General features: G+C 34.7%; 2 protein-coding genes across 2 annotated transcripts; both read right to left on the minus strand.

The window, feature by feature from the left end:
• Positions 1-1,860: 1,860 nt before the first annotated feature.
• On the minus strand, positions 1,861-2,907 carry LOC130642384 (uncharacterized). The gene has a single exon (XM_057449469.1). The coding sequence runs from the start codon at positions 2,905-2,907 to the stop codon at positions 1,861-1,863; it is 1,047 nt and encodes a 348-aa protein (XP_057305452.1).
• A 13,348-nt stretch (positions 2,908-16,255) lies between these two features.
• Positions 16,256-22,922, minus strand: LOC130642050 (signal recognition particle subunit SRP54). The gene is made up of 16 exons (XM_057449118.1): positions 22,672-22,922; positions 22,326-22,410; positions 22,133-22,237; positions 21,757-21,823; positions 21,544-21,601; positions 21,374-21,463; positions 20,920-20,980; positions 20,529-20,588; positions 20,275-20,363; positions 20,014-20,114; positions 19,532-19,618; positions 19,384-19,457; positions 19,009-19,117; positions 17,923-18,093; positions 17,701-17,796; positions 16,256-16,775 (listed from the first exon to the last, which is right to left on the minus strand). The coding sequence occupies exons 1-16, from the start codon at positions 22,839-22,841 to the stop codon at positions 16,675-16,677; spliced, it is 1,524 nt and encodes a 507-aa protein (XP_057305101.1). The 5' UTR covers positions 22,842-22,922; the 3' UTR covers positions 16,256-16,674.
• Positions 22,923-23,447: the final 525 nt, after the last annotated feature.

Raw genomic sequence — 23,447 nt, forward strand, 5'->3', positions numbered from 1 at the left:
GTAAGAACAACTGTAATAAACCAGTTTCCAACCTTTCCCGCTTGTCAACCGCTAGTTCAGAGTTAGCTAACTAAGACACGCGGTTTAAACAAACGGAACAAGGTTTGTAGGTTGGGATTTGTCAAACACTGCATGCACAAATAAAACAATGGGTTTGTACATCTAGATCCGCACTACAAGCCATTCTCAGCTATAACATACAGGCTAGCTGCTCACATTTAATTTCCCATACTGCATTGCAACTTCATAATTTTTAAAACATGGTAGCACTATCAATGAAAAGGCTAATTCATTAATTCAATGTATATTATTGAAAAAAAAATTGAAAAAAATATTTAAACATTTTCAATATATCATGAAAAGTTAAAATTTGAAAATGAAAATTAGTCAAGGGAACATCTTTTATAATAATATAGAGACTGTGTCTGTTTGTAACAGGCAAATAGGATATCGTCATTTTCCTTTGATGTCGCCGAAAAATTTATGTCTAATATGTTAAATGTTCTGACGTTTTGGCGCGGCGTCAATAACACTACTTTAACATTAATATCCTACTAGTCGATAAGGCCCGTGGAAAAATCCACTAAGGCAGGATAAAAATCTTGATGAAGTCAGCAACTCATCCACTAAAAAAAATTTAGAATTTTTTTTTCACATTGCTTCTATTGTGGAGATCAGGAAAATGTATATGATCACGTGCTTTTGATGAGCGGTTTTTGAGATAGGAGGGTTTAAAAATTTTGCTGACGTCAGACAAATCTCTCAAAATTTTTTTTGAGAGATTTGTATTCCTGCTGCCTTTATTGTATAGATATTGAAATGCTGAACAAGAAAATGTATAGGATCATGTACTTGGGTTTAAAGGGGTTTTAAGTGCGCTGTAATGGCTTCATTAATTTTTTCTTCAGTATGTGACGGTCAAAGTGGATATCGTCATTTTCCTTTAAAGTCGCCGAAATTTCCTTTGAAGTTGCCGAAAAAAGTATGTCTCAAATGTTAAATTTTATGACGTTTTGGCGCGACGTCAAAAACACTACTTTAACGTCAATATCCTATATTAAATTAATGAAGCCATTACAATGCACTAAAACTTTGAGGCCAAATAACTTGGAAACGAGGTGGTTACGTAAATGATTTTTCACCGCGTGGGTAACTAGGGACCACCTAGGACCAATTTGGGTAAGTTTCCCAAACATGGGTCCCCAAATCCGTTTCGGAATGGGCGGGTTGATGACGTCATCAAAAAACCTTTAAACCTTGATATCTCTGCAACCGTTTGTCAAAAGTACATGATCCTATACATTTTCTTCATCAGCGTTTTAGCATCCATACGATGAAGGCAACAGGTATACAAATTTAAAAAAAAAATTCGGTCTTGATGGGGCCATTGCTGACGTCAGCAAAAATTTTTAAACCTGTCCTTATATCTCATTAACCGCTCATATCAAAAGCGCATGATCATATACATTTTCTTGATCAGGGCTTTAATCTCTACACAATCTTTATCCTGCGTCAGTGGATTTTTCCATGGGCCTTATCGACTAGTCTACATAATAATACGCCAGTTCCGTGTGTCTGTCACAGACAAAGTGGATGTGTTTTTTTAAAAGAAACAGCCGCTGTAACATGTCACTTTTGTTAAAATTTTATTTTTATTCTGTCTTTGGTATGCTTTTTCAAATTGATTTAAAATCTTTGTTTTAAAAAAGTCACGGTTAATTTATTTTATTGTTAACAAAAAAAACTACATTATTCGCGACGTTTCGGATGTTCACACACCCATTTTCAAGCAATCAAAAACGTACAATGTTCTCCTAAATATATACAAGTTTAACAGCAACCATAGTTACAGATTAAATACTAATTGTATAAATACAATGGAGCAGATCTAATGTTGTTATTCAACTGGGGACTATCCCGCATTATGAACAAACTCTCTTTAATCTCTAGCAAATACCGGTTGTTACCCCTAGAGAGTATACTAAAATCGTCAAGAGATGATGTGGTGTGACAGGCTTTAAGATGATCTTTAATTGCCGTGCAATTAGATGAGGTTGATTTCTTACCTGTTAAGGGAGACACTCCGAGGTGCTCGCTTGCCCGAACCTTAAGATGACGCGACGTCTCACCTATATAAGTGGCGTTGCAGCCACTGCACTTATATTTGTAAATGACGCCTGACTTTAATTCTTTGGGCAACAGGTCTTTAAATCTGAAGAAGTTAGATAAGCGAGTGTGAGTTCTGAAAACAACAGAAAGTTTACAACAATGCAAAGTAGATTTGAAAAGTTTTTCTAACTTCGTTCTCGTTTGTAAAGATGTTTTACCTAAAAAAGGGAGAACAATCAAAATGTTTTTCTTCTCAGCTGTGTGGGTGACTTCTTTTGTTTTGCGAGATATTGAAAAAAAGTGTTTTATGACCTTGCCAATAAATAGTTCTGGATAACCATTTCGAATAAAGATATCTTTGATTCTAATAACCTCATGATGGAAAATTGACCAACTTGAACAAATTTTAAAACAACGATGAAGCAAAGTATAAATTAAGCCGAATTTATAGCTTTCAGGTATAAAACTATCGAAGTGCGTGTACACTCCGCTAAAAGTAGGCTTTCTATATATGGATGTAATAAACTTTCGGTCCACATCGCGAGTAATGGATATGTCAAGGAAAGATAATTTATTGCTCTTTTCCGTCTCTGATGTAAAAGAGATGTTAGGATGGCATTTATTCAAGTAATTTTGAAATTTAGGCAAGTGGTCCGGGGATGAAAACAACACAAAAATATCGTCAACGTACCTTTTAAAGTAGACGGGCTTGAATTCTGTTGGACAATTGTTCAACCAGTTTTGTTCATGATAGCACAAAAAAGCATTAGCAAATGTGGGGCCTAAGGGTGAACCCATAGCCACTCCATCAATTTGTTGATAAATTTTGTCATTAAAAATGAAATATGACTCCTTGGTAGCTAGCTCTAAAAGAGATTTAAACTCACTTCTAGTTAGACCTTGACACCTATCACATTGATCAAAGACCAGGTTGGTACATATTTCTATCGTTTCATGTAACGGAATGTTGGTAAATAAAGAGTCTCTTTTACATCTCTTTACAACATCTCTTTTACATCAGAGACGGAAAAGAGCAATAAATTATCTTTCCTTGACATATCCATTACTCGCGATGTGGACCGAAAGTTTATTACATCCATATATAGAAAGCCTACTTTTAGCGGAGTGTACACGTTGATGCACACAAGAGATTATGAACTACGCCGCTTCAAACAAACTAGCCTTGATGCTCATTGGGACAATTATAAGAAACTCAGAAATACTGTAACAAAAAAGATACGTGCTGCAAAAGCAAACCACATCAGAAATGTATTTAAGCAATCCACTGACAAACCTAGCGACTTCTGGAAGCAAATCAAAAACTGCTATCCTACTAAGGGTACATGTGCTCCAAGTAAATTTTTCAAATCATCAAATATCAAATGCATTTTGTTCGTTTTTTACGAAAGTCGGATCCAAATTAATGAACTGTAAAATCATTAATTACACATGGAAAATGTTTGACCATCGGGACCCCCCTGAAGGATATAAACCGAACTAATGCAACATTTAAGTTTAAACATAGTCATAAGAAAAAAAGATAGTCTAGAGGCAACGACCACCGACATTGTTTACGCAATGTATCCTTAACTTAGGTAGGACGACCCTCCGATATTGCACGAAAGTTAAACATGGCGGCTTCAGCACAGGAAGATTACTTAGCTGGTGACGAACTTGATGACTTGTTTCAGTTACTTGATGGTGGTTTTCTTGACGATGATGCAATTTTTAATGCAGATGTGAACGCTGTAGTTACTGAAGTAATGGATAACGAAAAAAATAAAGCTGTTTATCGTTGTCAACATTGTGAAATAATTTGTAAATCACAACGTGGTCTTACTAGGCATTGCAATGTTAAACATACATCAGCAACTATCACAACAAATTCTTGTGACTCTAGTATTTCCATACCACAGCTGTCAAAGGAAGAACAATGTTTGAAGAAATTTCACCCCTTAACTTTAAAATTAATTGTAAATAAATGTGCTGATTCATGCTTTAAAGATTTGTGTTTGCCTGAAAATATTAGATGCTTGTTCTCGAAAGAAAATTTTTTATTTTCAACTGATGATGCTATTGAACTATGGAACAAGTTCAGACCAATGATTGAAAAATATTCTGGGGATGCTGAAGATTTTTACATGTATTTTTATGGCATGTTGAAGGAAAATATCCTACCATCAAAATTTGAAGAAACACGATTTAGCAATATTTTACTTGCAGAAGTGGCAAATCATATGTTGACCCATTTATCAGGCATTGGTAAAGATACATCCAAAGACCTAAAGGTGGCAGAAATTTCAGAAAAAGAGCTCAAAAGTTTAGATTATCTTGGTGGATATATTCTTCACAAGCTACATTCTAGGTTTCGATTTTCAAAGGCTACTTTAACAAATCGCACACAATTTATTGCACTGCTGCAAGCATGTAAGGTTGATAGCGATGATTCTCAGACATATATTAATATTCGTGATCGTGGAGGTTTGTGGAGAGTAAACAAAAAAATGCAAGCAGTTTTCGTTAAATGTGAACAAATATTTCGGTTGTCAACTATTAATTTCCAAACCAAATTGGTATGTCACAACATAGTCCACAAGATGCTAGAAAACCCTTCAATTTTATCTAATTTTAAGAGTGCCTGTTATGAAGTGGAGCCACAAGTTGATGAAGAAGTTAGTTTAAACTTGTTGGAGCATATGTTAACATTGTTTACTAAAGTTCGCACCTTTTCATATGCTAAAGATATTCGTGAAAAACACAAGGCTGCTAAACAGAATTCAAAAAAACGTGCTTTGAGAGTTGAACTAAAGAAAACAGCTATTACTAAAGAACTGGGACATTAAATGTTTGCCAAGTCCTAGACATGGACTAAAAAAACTGTCAAAAAGGCTATTTTTATAGCCACAAATTTTCAAAAAACATGTTTTGGCTTTAACTTATATGTTTTATTCTACGTGCCTGATATATTTATTTACATTGTTTATTTAAACTTTATTATTGTTAAGAAATTAGGAACGACAGTTATTCACAGGTTTTGTCGATAACGCCAAATATTCTCAGTGACTTATAAATCACTGATTGCAAGTTTTTTTCCAAATATTTTTCAATTTGTAGAGTTGAAAAAAGTTCCAGGTGAAGTAAATACCATGTGTACCTACAAAATTTTGTTTTCTGCTAGAACCCTCCAGTCCCTAGTATAAAGGGGACTAAAGAATGTGACCAAAAATATTGATAGCCAGTGTAATGTTTTTTTTTAAAATTGTGGCTATAAAAATAGCCGGTTTGACAGTTTTAATCCATGTCCGGGATGTAGCATCTATTGAGAGTTTTTCTTTCTTTTTGGCAATGGACTATCATCAATAAGGTTAAATTTGCTACTACCTGAGGCACAAACATTTCCAGCAATTGGTCGTACAGAAAATTGGCTTTTGATGGTGTTATCATTATAGCCTACATCTCTCACTGACGGGTTGTCACGGCGTGATCCAATAGCACGTTGTCTGCCAAAATAATTTTCTAAATCATCCTGGCAAAATCTTTCTGACAAAATATAACGTACGCCATGTTCAAGTAAGAATTTACAGACTTCTTTAAAGGAATGTACAGTTATTTGTAATCCTTCATAAGTCTGCCAAGAGATGAACATATTCGATCTTGCCTGTGCAGTATAAGGATGATCATTGCGTTCTTTAATCGATTCCTTCCATAATTGGAAATAAGAGAGAAAATCGTCCAGCCAGGTGAAACGGATATCATCGATAGATTCATATGGTCTTAAAAATGGTTTTCTCTTCAATTCATGGTCAACAGTGTTTTTAACATTAAGGCAGTCAAAAAACTTATCCATCATGATGCAAAATTGTGCAGTGCCAGCTGCTTCAGGTGGACCAAACTCATTAATTACATTTCCAACTGTTTCACTTAGTACTTGTGCAGCCAAACGGACTCTCATTTTAGAATAAGGTGTCAAATTTATGTGATCATTTGTCAACTTGTGCACTAACTTTAAGCCACTTTCAAGATCTTCATGATATAACTGAGATATGTGACTCCAAAGTACAAAAAACCCACTGTTCCACATGTACCGTGTTGCTCTACCAGAACCAGAGTTGGACAGACAATTGCGAGCTGTTTTAATGAGATGGGGTACATCAGCAAAAAAATATATAAAACGTTTATCTGTAGCATATAGGTTGGTGGAACGATACACTACATTTTTTTCTGACTCTCCACATAATAACTTGTGCATTCTAAAAAAACGACGGTTTGGAGAAGCTGTGAACATTTCAGCCATTTCAGCCACTTGGGGGTAATAAAATAAACAAATACGAAAATGGTTTTTCTTCTATATAAAATCAACAAACACGTGTTTCTTCTTTTACACTTTTAACTCTACCATCTTTAGTCCTAATGCCGTTCTAGTTAAACGGCACCGGGAGTCTAGCAAACAAAAACAAATATGGCGGCAATCTAACACCCCCACTTGACGTAAAGTTCTCATTAAAAATTACTCTCCAAATAAATATTGTTTGAACATTGTCAACAAATGTTTCTTTGGCGGTTTTGTAAATATATCCGCTTTGTTTTCACTTGAAGGTATATATTCTACAGCTATCTGATTCTGTTGAAAACATTCTCTGATATAATGGTATCGGATATCGATATGTTTGGCCTTCATGTGCTTTACGGGGTTTTTTAATAACGCTAAGGCACCTTGGTTGTCATTTTTAATCACAGGCGGCTTGAGGTCAAAATTTGTTAAATCTTTGATAAGTCGTGTTAGGTAGGCGGTCTCCTGAGCTGTTAGTGAGAGGGCCATATATTCAGCTTCGCACGTTGAAAGTGCCACAGACGCTTGTTTTTTCGACCTCCAACTGATAGGTGGCCCACTCGGATTGAGCTGATACAATAACCGGTAATACTTCTTCTATTATCCAAAGAAGAAGCCCAATCAGCATCACAAAATGCATAGAGACGAAATTCTTCATGGTTTAGTTTACGAAAAGTGAATGTATAACTCACAGTATTCTTTATATATCGAAATACATGTTTTAACATAATCCAGTCTGAATTTTCAGGCTTTGACAAGTGTTGAGACAGCTTAGTTACAACATAACTCAAATCTGGTCGGGAGCAAGTCATGGCATATACAATGCTTCCCACCATTTGACGATATAGTTTGGTGTCGTTATCGGTCTTCTCAGTATCACTGGTCTCATCTAATATATATGCGGCAGGGTTTTGTTCACATGGGGTATTCCTCGGTTTACAATCATTGAGACTGAATCGGATAAGGACATTTTTAAGGTAACGGGACTGGGACATGGTGACGTAGTCAATCCCCCTCTTAAAATCAATTCCAAGAAACGATGAGAGTGTTCCAAGATCTTTCATATTAAATCGATTCTTCAACTGGATCTTGACAGTGTTGAGCAGTTCGTCCTTACTTGATGTAATAATAATGTCATCCACCCAAACAAGTAACACAATGGTATAACCACAATGTCTACGAACAAACACACATGGATCGGCATGAGATTGGACAAAACCAATATCACATAAAAAATCATGCAGCAATTGGTGCCAATTGCGTCCACTTTGTTTGAGCCCATAAAGAGATTTAACTTCCAAACATTATTGGCTGTTTCATATCCAGGAGCTGGTTGAACATAAACTTCACATTCTATTGGAGCGTGTAAATATGCTCCTTTAACGTCCATTTAATGAATGTTCCAATCTTCTTGAACAGCTACCTGTAGTAAAGTACGGATAGACTCCATTCTAGTAGTTGGTGAAAAGGTTTCTGAGTAATCTATTCCTTCTTTTTGACTGAATCCTTTTGCTACATAACGCGCTTTGTAAATTGGGTTGCTTAAATTTCCTTTGATGGTGTACACCCATTTCCCCCCCACTGCTTGCTTATTTTTGGGTAGTGGTGTTTCGGTGAACGTATCGTTGAGCTTCAAAGAGTTGATTTCTTCTTCCATCGCGCTTATCCATTGATCTGCATCATCTTGTTGAATTGCGTCATTGTATGTGTTTGGAACATTCAGATAACAACAATCATAATCGGTGTCTGCAAAATCACTACAGTGATAATCAGCATATCGTGGTGGAGCTTTGCGTTCCCTAGTTGGGTATCGAGCCTCCGGATTTCTCTCTGGGTTCTCATTTTGTTCTGAACTACTTTTTGTAGCCGGTTTAGTATTGGCTTCAGTTGAAAATAAGTCGTTGCTGATGGCTGTGTTCGGCTCTTCGACATGAAATTTTTCCGTAAATTTCACAAGTCTATGTCTTGATACAGTCCTGCTGTCGGAATAGTAAACTAGATAGGCTGGACTCTCTTTGTCATACCCGACAAAAATTCCTTTACGGCTTCTTGGGTCCAGTTTCTTTTGATTATGGACGTATGCATAACATATTGTACCAAAAACATGTAATCTTGAGATGTCAGGTTTTAGTCCTGTGATAAGACCATATGGTGTTTCTCTGATGCGGTCTACAAAACAACGATTTCGAATATGTGTAGCAGCCATAACAGCATATGTCCATAAATGTTTAGGTAAGCTAGCCTCAAGTAACAATGCCCTTCCCATTTCAAAAAGGGTGCGCCAGCTGCGCTCTGCAGTGCCATTTTGATGAGGAGAATGTGGAGCAGAGATTTCGTGTTTGATACAGTGTTTTGTCAGGATAGTTTTAAAGTCCTGTGATATGTATTCCCCACCCCCATCCGATCGCATTCGTTTTACATCACCAAATGGAAAAATTTCTTCGTCAAAATTAAAGGTTTTCACTTTGCCGTAGGGCGCTATGTCTGCTAAAAATTTTTCTAATGCACGGGACGCATCAGATTTCTGTTTTAAAAAATAAGTAAACATACATCCTGTGAAATCATCATTGAAAACAAGAGCATATCTGAAGCCATTCAGTGACGCTGGTTCTATTGGTCCAGCTAGGTCGGTGTGTACAAGTTCGAAAGGAGTCGTGGCACGGATGTCTGGCTGACGATTACGAGTGTTGGTCTGCTTTGCTAGTGTACATACCTCACAGTCAAATTTTTCTCGTTCACTGATGTGCATTCCTTGAACTACAGATTCTAATTTTATCACATCATCAATATTACAGTGTCCTAATATTCTGTGCCATGTTCTCAAATCTTCTATGCGTTTTTGGCTCACATTATTTTTGTACAGATAGTATAGTCGTTGGCGTTGTTCGATTGGAAAGATTGTTCCATCTGGGGCAATGAGATTAGCATGATCATTGGAGAAGTTGACAACAGCACCTTTACGGGTTGCGGCTTGAACAGAAAAAATATTTTGAGGGTAAGTTGGTACATACAGTGCGTTTTCAAGGTTAACTTTAACTAGTTCTCCACTTTCTGTACGTAAGGAGGTGACATACGTTCCTCTTTTCAATGCAACATTGTTTGATTTGCTCCCATCTGCCAATTCTATATAATGTTCAGCTGGTTTGAAGTTGTTATCAATTTCAATCATATTTTCTTCAGAATTCACTATATGGGTTGTTGCTCCACAGTCCACGAGTAGTGTCTCACTACCATTAATTTTCATACTGAAGTCATCATTAATCTTGAATGCAAAAGAATGACTCTGATTATTATCACTCATCGACTTGGCCTGGTCACGGTTTTGTTTTCGGCAGTTACGGTTCGAGTGCGATGAGGATCTACAAACGGTACACCATTGTCGCCGACATTCATTCGCTTTATGTCCAGCAACTCCACAACTGTAACAAATGAGTTGTTTAGATAAATATTCATTTCGTGCTTTCATAATAGCTTCATTTTTATTAGCTTCTGGTTTTGTAGATCGGGCAGTTTCAGTTTCATCAAAATTTCTCAGAGCTTGCTTGAATTTGTGAAATGTGTCTACAGTTTCGGATTGTGTTATAATAGCAACAAAAGCTTTGTACTGATCGGGGAGTCCCTTGAGTACCATTGCAATTAACAAAGCATCACTGACATTCTCACCAGCTGTTTTCAATGTGGCTGCAGCTTTTTCTGCCCTCATCATATAATCAGTTACTGATTCATTGTCACTTTTCAACAATGTTGTAAGTTGGTTGTATAGGGTAATTATTCTCGGTTTGCTACTTCCTGAATAAAATTCTCTTAGTATTTTGAACGCCTTTCTTCCATCATCTTTTGCTTCACGAATGACCATTGACAAAGAACGTTCATCTAAAAATTGTATAAGTTCAGCAAATGCAAGTTCATTTTTATCTGGATCAATTTCGATACTACTAGTTCCAACTAAAGTGTCTTTAAGTTCCTTGACTCTCATGTAACCTAAAATCTTTGTTTCCCATATCTCAAATTTTCGTTCATCCCCATCAAAAATCAAGTTCTGCCACTGGTTTCTTGGTGGACTGGGCCCATAACCTGTGAACATTTCAGCCATTTCAGCCACTTGGGGGTAATAAAATAAACAAATACGAAAATGGTTTTTCTTCTATATAAAATCAACAAACACGTGTTTCTTCTTTTACACTTTTAACTCTACCATCTTTAGTCCTAATGCCGTTCTAGTTAAACGGCACCGGGAGTCTAGCAAACAAAAACAAATATGGCGGCAATCTAACAGAAGCACCATCAGCTGTAGCAGCAATAACTTTTAAATTTATTTGCTCTAAATAAGAAACTGCTTTCCAAAAAATAGGCATGAGCTGAAATAGCAAATGTCGCAAAACTGAATGACAATGGGTTTACGATGCTTTTAACAAGAAAAACGAGGACGTGGGATGCTAATTCTTTTACATTTTTGAGTGTTGCAAAGTTTGTATTAATATCACCTAGGTCCACAAAACCAATTAGTTCACCTGTGTACTTATCCCACACCAAATCTTCCTGTATCTTCATCTCGTCAAATAGTATGGTGACAAATCTCTCAGGTGCTGAAAATAATGCTGTTTTCTTAGAAAGATCTTCAATAATTTGATAGTTAAATCCTCTGGTTGGGCGAATGTAGTTTCGGTAATCTCGCAAAGTACGCAAACTGGGAAGGACTAATATTCCAGAACCAGTGTTTTTATCAAATCGCAAGTCGGAATATGCAGAGGAAGATTTAGCAGCTAGATTCAGACAGTATTTGATGATCATAGGATGGTATCTGACACTATGTGGACTAGAAGATTGCACATACTTTTCTTGCTCCTCCCAAAATAACTTCATAAAAGGTGGAACAGCCTCTCTGTCACAACCAGTAAAAATAGATATTAGATCTTTACTTAACGCAGGACTTACATTTTCAGAGTGACTTTCTAAAGCATTTTTTATTTCTGCAATTTCCTTTCCCAATCTCTTACAATTTAGTCTTTGATTTTGCAGAGTTAATTTTATCCTTTCAGGGGAGGTAAATTTAATCGGTGCCTTCAATTTAGCTGGTTCAAGCATCTTTTTTTCTTTTCGGGTGTCACTATACATAACCTTTATGTTGTGAGAAACACACTGTAAACATGGATGTTTGTCATTGGTGGATAGCAGCATCCTGCAATCATTAGACCGGTAGTATTCATCTTGGTGTAGATGAGATTGAAATGACTGCTGTTGGAAGGAGAGGTAATTAAACTTTTTAGGTATGACATGTTTTTGATAGTTAAATTCTTTACCAGGATCAAGCATAGTAATACCTCCACATAATATGTAGTTATTGGTTAATTCAAAAATAAAACTTGAAAGTGTAATGTTATAAAATGTTCGATTGTATAACGAATAAAAGACATGGTCATCAGGCAACATCCAACCATAAACCCTTACAGAAAATGCTAATGATTGGTCTATAAATACTTCATACTTTGGTAGGATATGATCTGTGGTAAAACATGTAACAATGACTAAAGTATCCTGCACATCAACATGCCAACTTTTACTTAATGAAAGTTTCACGATGCGTTGTTTAAAATCAGAAAAACTTTTATAAATTGTGGAAGGAGATGGTGGCGGAGATAAATCTTGAAAAACTAGGAATTCCTCACGCTTTTGTATAGAAGTGGTTGAACGACTTTCACTACTAATGGTGACAGTTTGAAAACTTTTTTTAGGAAGATTCAGATATGGTATTTCCCCTTCTTTTAGTGACTTACGTGTAGGGTAAACATAAAATTGATCAGGCGAGAAATGACGTTCGCAAATATATAACTTGAAGGTATCAATACGCTTTCTCAGCTGCTTATCAATCACACGATCCTTTGTTATGATGTTGATCAATTTCTCACCCCATGTCTTGTTGAAATCACTATTTGGCAAAGGAACTTTGAAAATACTTATATCCTTATGTCTTCTGGAAGTGGAACAACCAAATATTGCGCAATTTTCCCCAGGCATATTAGAATAAACATCAAACTGTTATGAAATCAAACCAAAACATACAGGCAATTATACGCCATTTTGAACTTCTGTGCAGGATCGGAGATCTGGGTGCGAGCTTCATTTGCTTGCAAAAACATAAAACAATAGGCCATTGTTTGTCACCAGACTATCTTTTTTTCTTATGACTATGGTTTAAAGAATTAACAGTCCGAGAAACATTAAAAATCTTAGAATCGACAAATGCATCGAAAGCGGCAGGTCCGGACACATCACCTGCAAGAATTGTAAAGGATATTGCTCCCGTAATTGCAGCACCACTTACGTTCTTAATAAATGCAAGCTTGTTATCTGGCACCTTTCCAACATCAGAGAAAACTGCAAAAATTAACCCTGTGTTTAAAAATGGAGATCGCAGTAATATTGATAATTACCGTCCGATCTCTGTGCTCAACATCCTGTCGAAGACCATCGAGAGAGTCGTTTATAACCAACTAGCTGACTACCTGGAAGAAAACTTCTTCCTGAGCAAACACCAGTATGGCTTCCGCCGCAAACGATCGACTAGTGATGCAGTTACCAAACTTACAAATAACATCCGCGAAAACATGGACAAAGGCAAAGTAACAGGTGCCCTGTTTATGGACCTGAGAAAAGCATTTGACACTGTTAACCACAGTTGTTTACTTTTCAAACTTCCTTACTATGGCATACTTGGTAAAGAGGTTGATTGGATATCTAGCTACTTGTTTCACCGAAGCCAAATCGTTAACGTTGATGGAGTACTTTCTGAGAAGGAGTTTGTTACCCATGGTGTACCCCAAGGTTCGATATTGGGACCTCTGCTTTTTGTCCTTCTTATAAGCGACCTTCCGATCCAGCTAAATTACTGCAACGTATTAATGTATGCTGATGACACAGTGATTTATTTTTCACACAAATCGCTAACTGAGATCGAAAAATGTATAAACTCAGATGCTGAAAAAGTGTTCAGATGGATGCAAGATAACTGTCTTATCCTAAACCCCAAAAAAAGGAAAGACAGAATTTGTAACATTTACATCTCGATCACGTAACACCCAGATCAATATAACAATCAATAACAATAAAATCCACCAGTCTGCGTTCTACGAATATCTTGGTGTAATCATGGATAGCCATCTAAACATGAGCTCTCACCTTCAACGAATGTACAGGCGGGTTAGTTCAAGGCTCAAATTGCTCAAGAAAGTAAGACATAACATTTCACCAATTGTTGCTGAGAAGATATTCACGTCAATGATTCAACCTCTAATTTTCTACTGCTACCCTGTTTATGGTGGCATGAGCGATACATGGCGATTGAAATTCGAATCGTTATTTCTGAAAGCAAAATTCATTGTCAAAAATCGTAAAAAATGGCCAACTTTCACAATACGACTGAAAAGAAAAATTGTTATTGACGTCTTCAAATCGTTACATTTCGAAACTGATGGGAAATATGTTATGATCAACCACTCGATAAACACTCGAGGAAAGAACTGTTCACTTCGGCTCCCATCAATTAAATCTGAAGCTGGGAGGAAATTATCATATTATCAGGGAGCAGTTATTTTTAACTCCCTACCTGCTAGTGTTAGGAAAGAAACTAATTTTAATTTATTTAAAAAACTAGTAAACAATTATGATTTTTAAACTTTTCTGGTTCATCCACGATGTGGGAAGGAACGGTTGACGCCAACGACACAAACAACACAAATTTCCACGTCCTCTCACTGCCATTGTATGGATTGTGTGATGACATCATCCGTCGTTTCTTACATCGTGTTTCTTGATATACTTGAAAATTTTTCGTACAAAGTCTTTCACAATATTTTTAATTTTCTCATATATGGTTCTCAATGTTCATTCTCTTAAATTTTTCAATATCCGCGAATTTTTTATTTCTCTCCGTTTAAATCTTACTTCGAAAATTTTTATATTTTGTTATTTTTTGTTTTACACAGGTCTCTCATTGATAACAGTAACATTTACATATATCTTGTATATATTATACTGACGTAGATAAACCTGTATAAAGATGAATAATAATAATAATAATAATAACTTCGATAGTTTTATTCCTGAAAGCTATAAATTCGGCTTAATTTATACTTTGCTTCATCGTTGTTTTAAAATTTGTTCAAGTTGGTCAATTTTCCATCATGAGGTTATTAGAATCACACTACACACACTACATGTGTTCAAAATGTCAAGTTTACTATATGCTTTATCTGACTTTTTCACACTATTTCATGGAGAAGAAAGTCAAAAGAGTAGCATTTCGATAATCTTTATGCTCACTGGCTTAGCTGAATATGGTTTTGTTCATCTTCTCCCATGCTCTTGAAACATATGTGTCACATATTATATGTCACCGCCTGCCAAATACATTTATCTGGATGTTTGGATTTCAAAATATCCTCAAAATGAAATTTTGAGAAAGATGACATTTTCTATCATAAAATCTCAATGTTCACTAATGTGTATAGAAGTTAAGAGTAAATTGATCCAACCGATGAATGTTTATTAAATGGACTAATTAAGGTAAAAAATACATTGTTTAGTTTGGGCACTTTTAACATGTTCTTTCCTACTGGTTGATTGGGATTCCGGTACAACAATTACTAGCCCAAAAAGCTTGTAAAGGCAAGTTTATAAAAAGATGGTTTTGTGATTTCTCAAAACGAGGTGGCTGAAGAAGATTCCGGTCCTTCTGCTTTATCTAATAATTAAGATTTCAGCTCAAGTAGAATACTGACTAGTTGAGCTGACTCCAAAATATTTCGGCGAAGTACGCGTAAATTCTGTTCATACAGCTCTTTTACAACTGACAAATTTTATATTATTTGCAATCAAAAAATGTGTGAGCGAAGAATTATATCATTTGTAGATAAGACTTACAATTAATGAAGATGAAAAATAAGAGGTAGAAAAACTATTTTTAAAATCTTTATGCGTTTTCGCGAGAAGTAATTTTTGTTAATCAAGGGTCCCAAAGTTGCGTATTTCGTGAAAAGGGTTGAAAAAATCGTGAAATTCGGTCATCAGCAAAAATTAGCTACCCTTTAAGATTTTGAATCTAAATAAATAATTCCCGCTGTGACAATCAATGACAATTAAACGTTGACAAACATTTAAAGTGCGTGATACTTCGTAGAAGAGGGAGCGGCTTTCTCAATTGCTTGTGGTTAAGGGTTTTGAAAATTTCACCCTTCCTTGCAATAATTTATGTCGAAATTGTAGTTAGATGTAAAATTATATTCATTAAAATTAAATTACGCACATAGGTATTGTAAATTTATTAATATTTTATAAGTCATTTTTAACAAAAATTTCTAGATACCATTTGATAATTTTTAAGTGCTTTTTATGAAACAATATTCTTTCAACCACTTAATATCCGCCAACTTTGCTCCAAGACAATCAAATATTACGGTATAAGGCAGGAAAATAGAGCACAGCGTGGAGGATGAAATTAATCAATTTTGTATTTTCGTTAACCCTGATCCACCCACTTTCCCTTATAAAAAACTTTTGGTGGATATTTTTTCAGTTTCTGCATTCTAGAGGCTCAACTGTTGCTTAGTTTATTGCTTGGTGACTATCTACTTTGGCAGATCATGAGTTTGCTGGTCCTTTTTTTCATTGGTTATTTATACTTGCTACAGATGTTGCTTACAAGATGTTGCTTATGGAAAAAAGCGTATAATTTAAATTTTTTTTCGATGTTGGTGAAAGAGAACAACTGTTAAATGCCATGCCACGTGTTCGTCAAACCAGTTAAAAAGTCACGAAAGATAACAGATACACAGAGTTTATTTGCGATTTTAATATGTTACAAAATTACGTAATAATCCCAAAATAGACTTCTCTTATCTTGTGCAGAAATGGCTAAACTAATAGCCGTGATTAAACGATTCTCCAAATACAATTCACAGAAAATAAAATCTTTTACTTCAGTATTTAGATTAAAGTTGTTACAAGATTATTTTTGTATGGTGTCTCACAGGATTATTTTTAGTATGAAAAATGCAGACTCTCACAAGATTACTTCTCTCTATTTTCTCTAATCTTATTTCGTAGATAAGTGTTCAGGTATAAATAAAGTTCTATCCATGAAAACAACATTCTTTTCTTTTGGTAACGTCGCGACCAGCACGTAAACAAACCACATGTGTCAAACCTGTTTTTGACGAGAAATGACGATACTAACGTGACTATTTCTTTCTACCCTTGGATCCGCCCGGTGCGCCACCACCGCCACTACCAGATGCGCCCTGAAACTGTTTCATCATATTTTGAAGGCCTCCCATTCCACCTAAAAAGAAAGGTTTTTATGCAACTTTGGAAAAGATGCGAGGAAAGAATCAACGTTAATGACATAAATTTTAGCGAGAATTTAATGTTCACGATTTCGCGAGAAATCTGAAATTTTCTAAAATTGATTAATTACTGAAATCATCTAGTGATATTTATTCAGTCATACTTTGAAGCAATGTACAAGTGTTTGATTTAGGCGGTAAAATTTCGCTTATCATGTCTTACTAGTGATGATTGACCAAACTCGCAATATTAAAGATAAAATGTTAGCTAACTTTTTTATTTAAACAGATGTGACCACAAAGAGGCAGATAAACAAGGCACGAAAAATTGCGGCGTGTTAGCGGCGGACGAAACGTGGTTTATAAATTTTTATTTATATATTTATCAAAAAAGAATATAGAATGACATCTATCGCAGGTCATGCAAGAAACGAGAATATATGACACTTGTAATGTTATTGAGCTTCAGTTATGAAACATATTTGTATTATATTGCAAATATATACAATGTTTTTGTTATGAAGAGGGAAAAGGTTGTTCAGAAAAACACGCTTGTAATCAGTTTCGATGTTTTTGGAACTCAACGTTAATAGTGCGTTGGGTAAGTTTTACAAACTGTAAGATTGTTAGAGCCGCTAAGCTTTCTTGTTTTGTTAAAGCTGACATCTTAAATCTGATCGAAGAGTAACAGACTGTAAAAGATATAGTGATTCTTTATCATGGCACGTGATAAAAATCACCTATATATACATCTGAATAAACTATCGGTGATCATCACTAACATATAGCCGCAAGTAGTGTAGTGGGTTCGTCTATGGCTCCCAGAATTTTTCCTTATTCACCAAAAATGTTGTCGTTGTAGCAAGAAAAGCAAAAGATTTTTAGTTTTTTCACTAAGAGAACAAACAAACCATTTCTCACCTAGCTGATGGAGAACACGTGGGTCCATCATTTTCGCCATTTGGTGATTTAATTTTGCCATTTGGGAAGGATTCACGTTCTTTGCCATATCTCCACCTGCGATCAAAACAAAATCGATTTTAGTTGATTATATTAAAGAAGTTAAAAGATTCGATCAAACTTTTCATTAATTGCCATCAGAAATTTAAGTGAAATAAGACGGCTTATCAGAGTTTTACGTACCTTTAAAAAGTCCTTTGATACCTCCCATTTTCTTCACCATCTGAGCAAATTTTTGATATTGTGTTAGTAGTTCTTGAACCTCTCGAGTTGAAACTCCAGAACCTCGTGCCACACGATTTAATCGTCCTGGTTGTTTTGTAAACAATTTTGCTCCATTTGGACTGTCTAATTCTAAATGAAATTAGTAGGAACTCATTCATCATCATATTATATCATTTCCTAGAATAACCTTTCAATAGTACATAACCCTAATTCGAATGCTATTAATTCGAACATCCGTTATTTCGAACGACTACTTGATCCCTTGATTTATAAACTCTTTTGTTTTCTACTGGTTAATTTAAACATTCGTTTTTATTCGAACATATTTTTCGATCCCTTTCGTGTTGGAGTGAGCAGATACTGTAGCTGATACAATCCCTTTAGTTTCCTTTAAATATATTCTACACGGCAGGTGCTGTGCAGAGTGTGGATAGGATTGAACTCAAATTTTATAACCAAAAACTAAATGCTCATAAAGCAGGTTTAGTAGAACGCAAAGAAAAAGGTTCTGTTTTTTTTAGTGAAGGTTTGTTTTGCAGTCTGCACTGAGCTGATCAGGAAAAAATCATCATGCTTATAGATGTTTAATTATCAATTAAAAATATTTAGGTGGCATTACGTATTTGCGCGAAATTGGCCTGTCGTTATTACGGCAGTTGAAAAAAAAACGACATAAGAATATTTGCGTGAAATTGTTAACTTTTGTCTGAAATTTTTCTCTGGTCACTTAGCATATTGAATACAAGTTTTTTATTTATCAGAAAACCTAAGTATTTAATTGACGCTGGAGATTCTTAAAATTTTCATAATTTGAGTCTCGAATGTTTCTTCTTAATGTTTGAGTATTTCTTAGTCTGCTAAAGTTTCTTAAACAGATTCGAAGTAACAATGGTAAAAAACAGCGTGATGAAGAGTCGTTTTCATTCCGTTCTGTACGCAAATGCCAAGGTGCCAACAAAGCAGGCAAGCAACTGGCATTTCAAGTCAAAAATTTTAAGACAAGAACATCAATTAAATTAAATAAAAAGTTTGAGTAAAGCTAACCTATATCATTCATACTATCCATCATTGTCATCAATCTTTTTAATCTCGCTACAGATTCTTGTTCGTTGCCTTTTGATATAAAATCATTGCTAAATCCTGGTATCATACCCTTAGAAAAAAAAACAACAGTAAACAGTAAATTGAGTAAATAAAATATTTGCAAAAGCTGATCATGGTGGGTCTTAAAATAAGTTTTTATTCGAAGTAAAATTAAATCTTACATAAACTATTTTAAATTCAGTCTGCTGTCAGAAAAACACCTATGTAGACTGTCCTAAGTCACGAGGTTTTGAGATATAGCCTTTTTAAAATGGTAACCAAGATGGCACGCCCTGCGTGACACTAGTACAGAAAGGGTCAAACATAACAACTCACCATAATTTGACTAAATGGACCCATTTTCATAATGTTTTGAAATTGCTCATACATGTCGCGTAATGTGAACACACCTAACATAAAAATCACAAAGAAATACAAACCAAATAAGTTCATTTCAAAAACAAGGTGAATTGTAATCTTATACCTTGCTTAAGCTTGTCTATGAGTTCTTCATTTTCATCCAGTTTCAACTCATTCACTTTGTCTATCAAACCCTCAATATCGCCCATACCTAAAATGAATTCGATCAAGTTAGATCTTGGTATTACAACAAGTGTTTTCAAGACACTAATTTTATACAAACATAAAATCACTGTCACAGTGTTGGCTTTCTACACGGTCCTTACGACAAGACTTTTTGACGACAATACAATAAAAATTTTCCCTATATAGACGAAATGGTAAAAATTGGGAACAAATATTAAAAGTCAAAAACCTATCAAATTGCAGGTATAAGTAATTCCTTGTTAAATCTCTAAGATTTCGCTGATATTTGACAGCTTTTCCTGACTCCTGTAAGTCTTCTGTAAGTTTTACTGCCCAATCAACAAAATGTAACAAAACATAAAATACCATAATAAAAAGAAAAAAAACAGCAACAACATTTCAGTTACAACGTTTTCTTACCCAGCAGTTTACTGATAAAAGGTTGTGTTTTAAATGGTTCAAAGTCATCTATGTGTTCTCCTGTACCAATGAAAATGATGGGACTCTTGGTGCCTGCAACACTAAAACATGATGAAAAATACATGTTTATATGCTTATAAAAAGAAGTAGAAATGTACAAACTGATGTTTCGTGGTTCTATACTGGTGTTAGTAATCTACCTAAGGACTTTTTAACTGATCAAAATCCTCCAGTAAAAGTACATATAATAAAAATGCTTACGCGCTGAGAGCACCGCCACCCTTCGCATGACCATCAAGTTTTGTGATAATAACAGATGCAACATCTACTTTTTCTTTAAAAGCTCTAGCCTGGAATAACAATTACTTTAACATTATGTTTGCTAACAAATCAACGAATCGAGACACTCCAATGTTCTTAATTCTGCTTAAGACATGTATTGACAACTGTTATTTTTTAGCAAGACACTACAATCGTTGGACAATACACATAAAAAAACATTTCTAAACACTTACTTGAGCTTCACAAGCTTGACCAATGGAAGCATCCATCACGAAAATAATATTATCAGGATTCTAAAAAATAGGTGTTTTTATTGCACTAGGATTTGAACGATAATACTTTAACGTAGGGGAAGAATAAAAAAGTTTGCTTGACTGTTTTTACAAGTTTGTTTAAGAGGTGTCATTGTTGTACTCATTGGCAATGCTGCTGAAAGTATACAGTTTAATTTTTGGTCTTTATGTGAAAAAAGAATATATTGCTGAGGAGGATAACCAGGTAAATGGCTCAAAGCTTGTATAAAAATAATTACAAACAACTTCATTTTATTTTGTCAATCATCTCATTAATAGAAAATCTTGTTCTGATATATGGTGGAGCAAAACGAACAAACAGCTAACTTACTACAGAGTTTGAAACTTGCAACATTTCTTCAAAGAGGGACTCTTCTTGTTTATGACGGCCACTGGAAGAAGAAAAACACTAGTAAACATACTGTGCAAACATTCTTGACAAAAAATGTTAGTAGTTAAATAGAATTAATTTACGTTCAAAATAGAATTAATTTACGTTCAATCTATTTTTAGTATTTTAAGGTTTGTATGGAGTTTCTTCATAAAAGAAGTCTGTGAAAAAAATTCTAGAGAAATTCACCCATCATACATTATTTCTAAAATTACTAAGAAAGGAGAAGAAGTCAAAATAAATCTGCAGCACAACCATTTTAAACAGACAAACTATGCATTTTATTACAGAGATTAAATGGGTTGGCAAGTATACAAAACAAGTTAAGACCCGTATCTATGAGACATATTCTAAAAGCTATAAGTTCACATGTTATAATGACACTACTTTATACCTAGTATCAACAATGATAATCTCAAAGTTTTCCTTTTTAAACTTTTCAACACCATCAGCTGCAATGACAGCAGGATCGGGTTCAGAGTAACTAAAGAAAGAAAGATATCGACATGACACACACATTTTAAAAAGAAATTAAATAGATTTTTCGACAACAAAAGGATTTACCTTCCATAATATGGTATTCTGGCTTTCAAAGCATTTTGTTTTAACTGATCAAAAGCACCTAAATTGAAAATTCTAAGTGGAAACCATGTACACACTGCTGAAAGGGAATATGGGTCTTAGATAAGGATTGCTTAGTCATAGATAAGAAATGCTGTAAAAAATATATAAGATGTAAACTGTAGACTATATAAACATTGATTAATTTGAACTTACCTGCACGGAATGTATCAGCACATATAAGACACGTTTTCCATCCTTTTCGTTGATAGTAATATGCCAACTAAAACAGAAAATTAATTATTGCTTGTAATTTTTATACAGATGTTACGTTGAAAAAACCTGTCAGGAAAATCTGTGTTAATTCATTCTCAGTACTTGCAGCTACCATCTCTAGCTTAGACAGCGAGCACTATTATATAGATAGTCGTTACCCATGGAAAAATCCAAGGGGTTCATCTTTGAATTACATGCTATTTTGTATGCCTGCTACACAACAATTTTCTTTCCTGACAGACAGACAAAATACAGCTAACTATATATAGAGAGTTATTTGCCGGCAGATCAATTTTTATAGCTCATGAATACTAACCTTAGTACATGTCGTAGTCTTACCACTGCCTTGGAGACCAACAAACATAATCACATTATTCTTTCCTTTGCTTGGATGCCATGTTTTAACACCAGGATCAACCAACTATGTGAAAAAAATTAGAAGTTATGATTGTCTACATAAAATTTGCAGAACCACAGATACAACTATAAGCACAATTCAAGATGCTTACTTTACATAACTCTTGAAATACAGTATGTTGAATGAGTCTTCTTTTATTTGTACCAGCAGCCATTTCTTCAATGTTGGCTGCTGCTCTAATATAAAAATTTAAAAAAAAACATGTATAAACAAGTAAGTAAACTTATGTATAAGATAAGGTAATAAACAGCATGCAACTAGTTGATGAAATAATTACAAGTTATACATCAAATAGTGAAAGTGAAACTTGTACATGAGATACACAAGAATATGAAAATTTTTAATGAGGCTGCATGCTCTTATTTTTCACAAAATGTTACAGTCTAATAATATTGATTCTAAAATCCAAGTCTTAGCCTAAATGATTGCATTCTTACTTGATATTAGTTCTTAACTGCTTGACCAACTTGACATTGACATCAGATTCTATTAAAGCTGAGCATATTTCTTTTAGCATGGCATTCAAGACTTCCTCGTTGATAACTGTAGCATTGCTCAGAGAACGCAGAGCGTGAGTAATCTTGCGACCAAGATCAGCTAACACCATTTTGAATTATATGCTTGTATTTATAAATGTATATATTTTTATAAATGTATATATTTTTTCTAAATATAAAATAAAATTCCTATTAAGTTCACTACGTACATCACATGTACACAGTGCAAAGAACTATCACATGCTTCATTTTATTCTTTAAATTTTTTGTAGCCTACAAAGGTTGAATACAAAGGGTACATAAAAACAACCCAGAATGTACTCAGAGGTATTCTTCACATTTAGTGAATGTTACCATCTTATTCAAAACTAGTGTCAATGAATTCATATGTGTGGCCCAATATGATAAATATCAGCCCAAAAATATGCCAGCACAAAATTACCAACGACAGAATCAATTGTAACAGCAATAATTTGCCGGCACAAATAATTATTAAAGGGACTACGGAACAGCTGTTGATTTTTGACTTTAGTGACTTCAGCAGTTTCACTTTGTGTTATCTGGCACACTAAATGTGCTTTTTCTAGCATGGAAAAACAGCCAATATATAATTTAGGAGACAAAATTAACAATTTCTTGTGAAGTTAAGTTGCTCCATACCAAGCATAATAACTATTACTAACTGTCAATGAAAAATAAATTTAAAACCCTTACAA

This window comes from Hydractinia symbiolongicarpus, chromosome 4, assembly GCF_029227915.1.
Source record: "Hydractinia symbiolongicarpus strain clone_291-10 chromosome 4, HSymV2.1, whole genome shotgun sequence".
NCBI classification, from domain to species: Eukaryota; Metazoa; Cnidaria; class Hydrozoa; order Anthoathecata; family Hydractiniidae; genus Hydractinia; species Hydractinia symbiolongicarpus.

Coding starts and splice junctions, on each gene's coding strand:
- LOC130642384 (XM_057449469.1), bottom strand. CDS start 2,907: ATGGGTTCACCCTTAGGCCCCACATTTGCTAATGCTTTTTTGTGCTAT.
- LOC130642050 (XM_057449118.1), bottom strand. CDS start 22,841: ATGGTGTTAGCTGATCTTGGTCGCAAGATTACTCACGCTCTGCGTTCT. Junction 22,411..22,671: donor CAGTTAAGAACTAATATCAA/GTAAGAATGCAA, acceptor TTTTTATATTAG/AGCAGCAGCCAACATTGAAG. Junction 20,589..20,919: donor TGCAAGTTTCAAACTCTGTA/GTAAGTTAGCTG, acceptor CCTATTTTTTAG/AATCCTGATAATATTATTTT.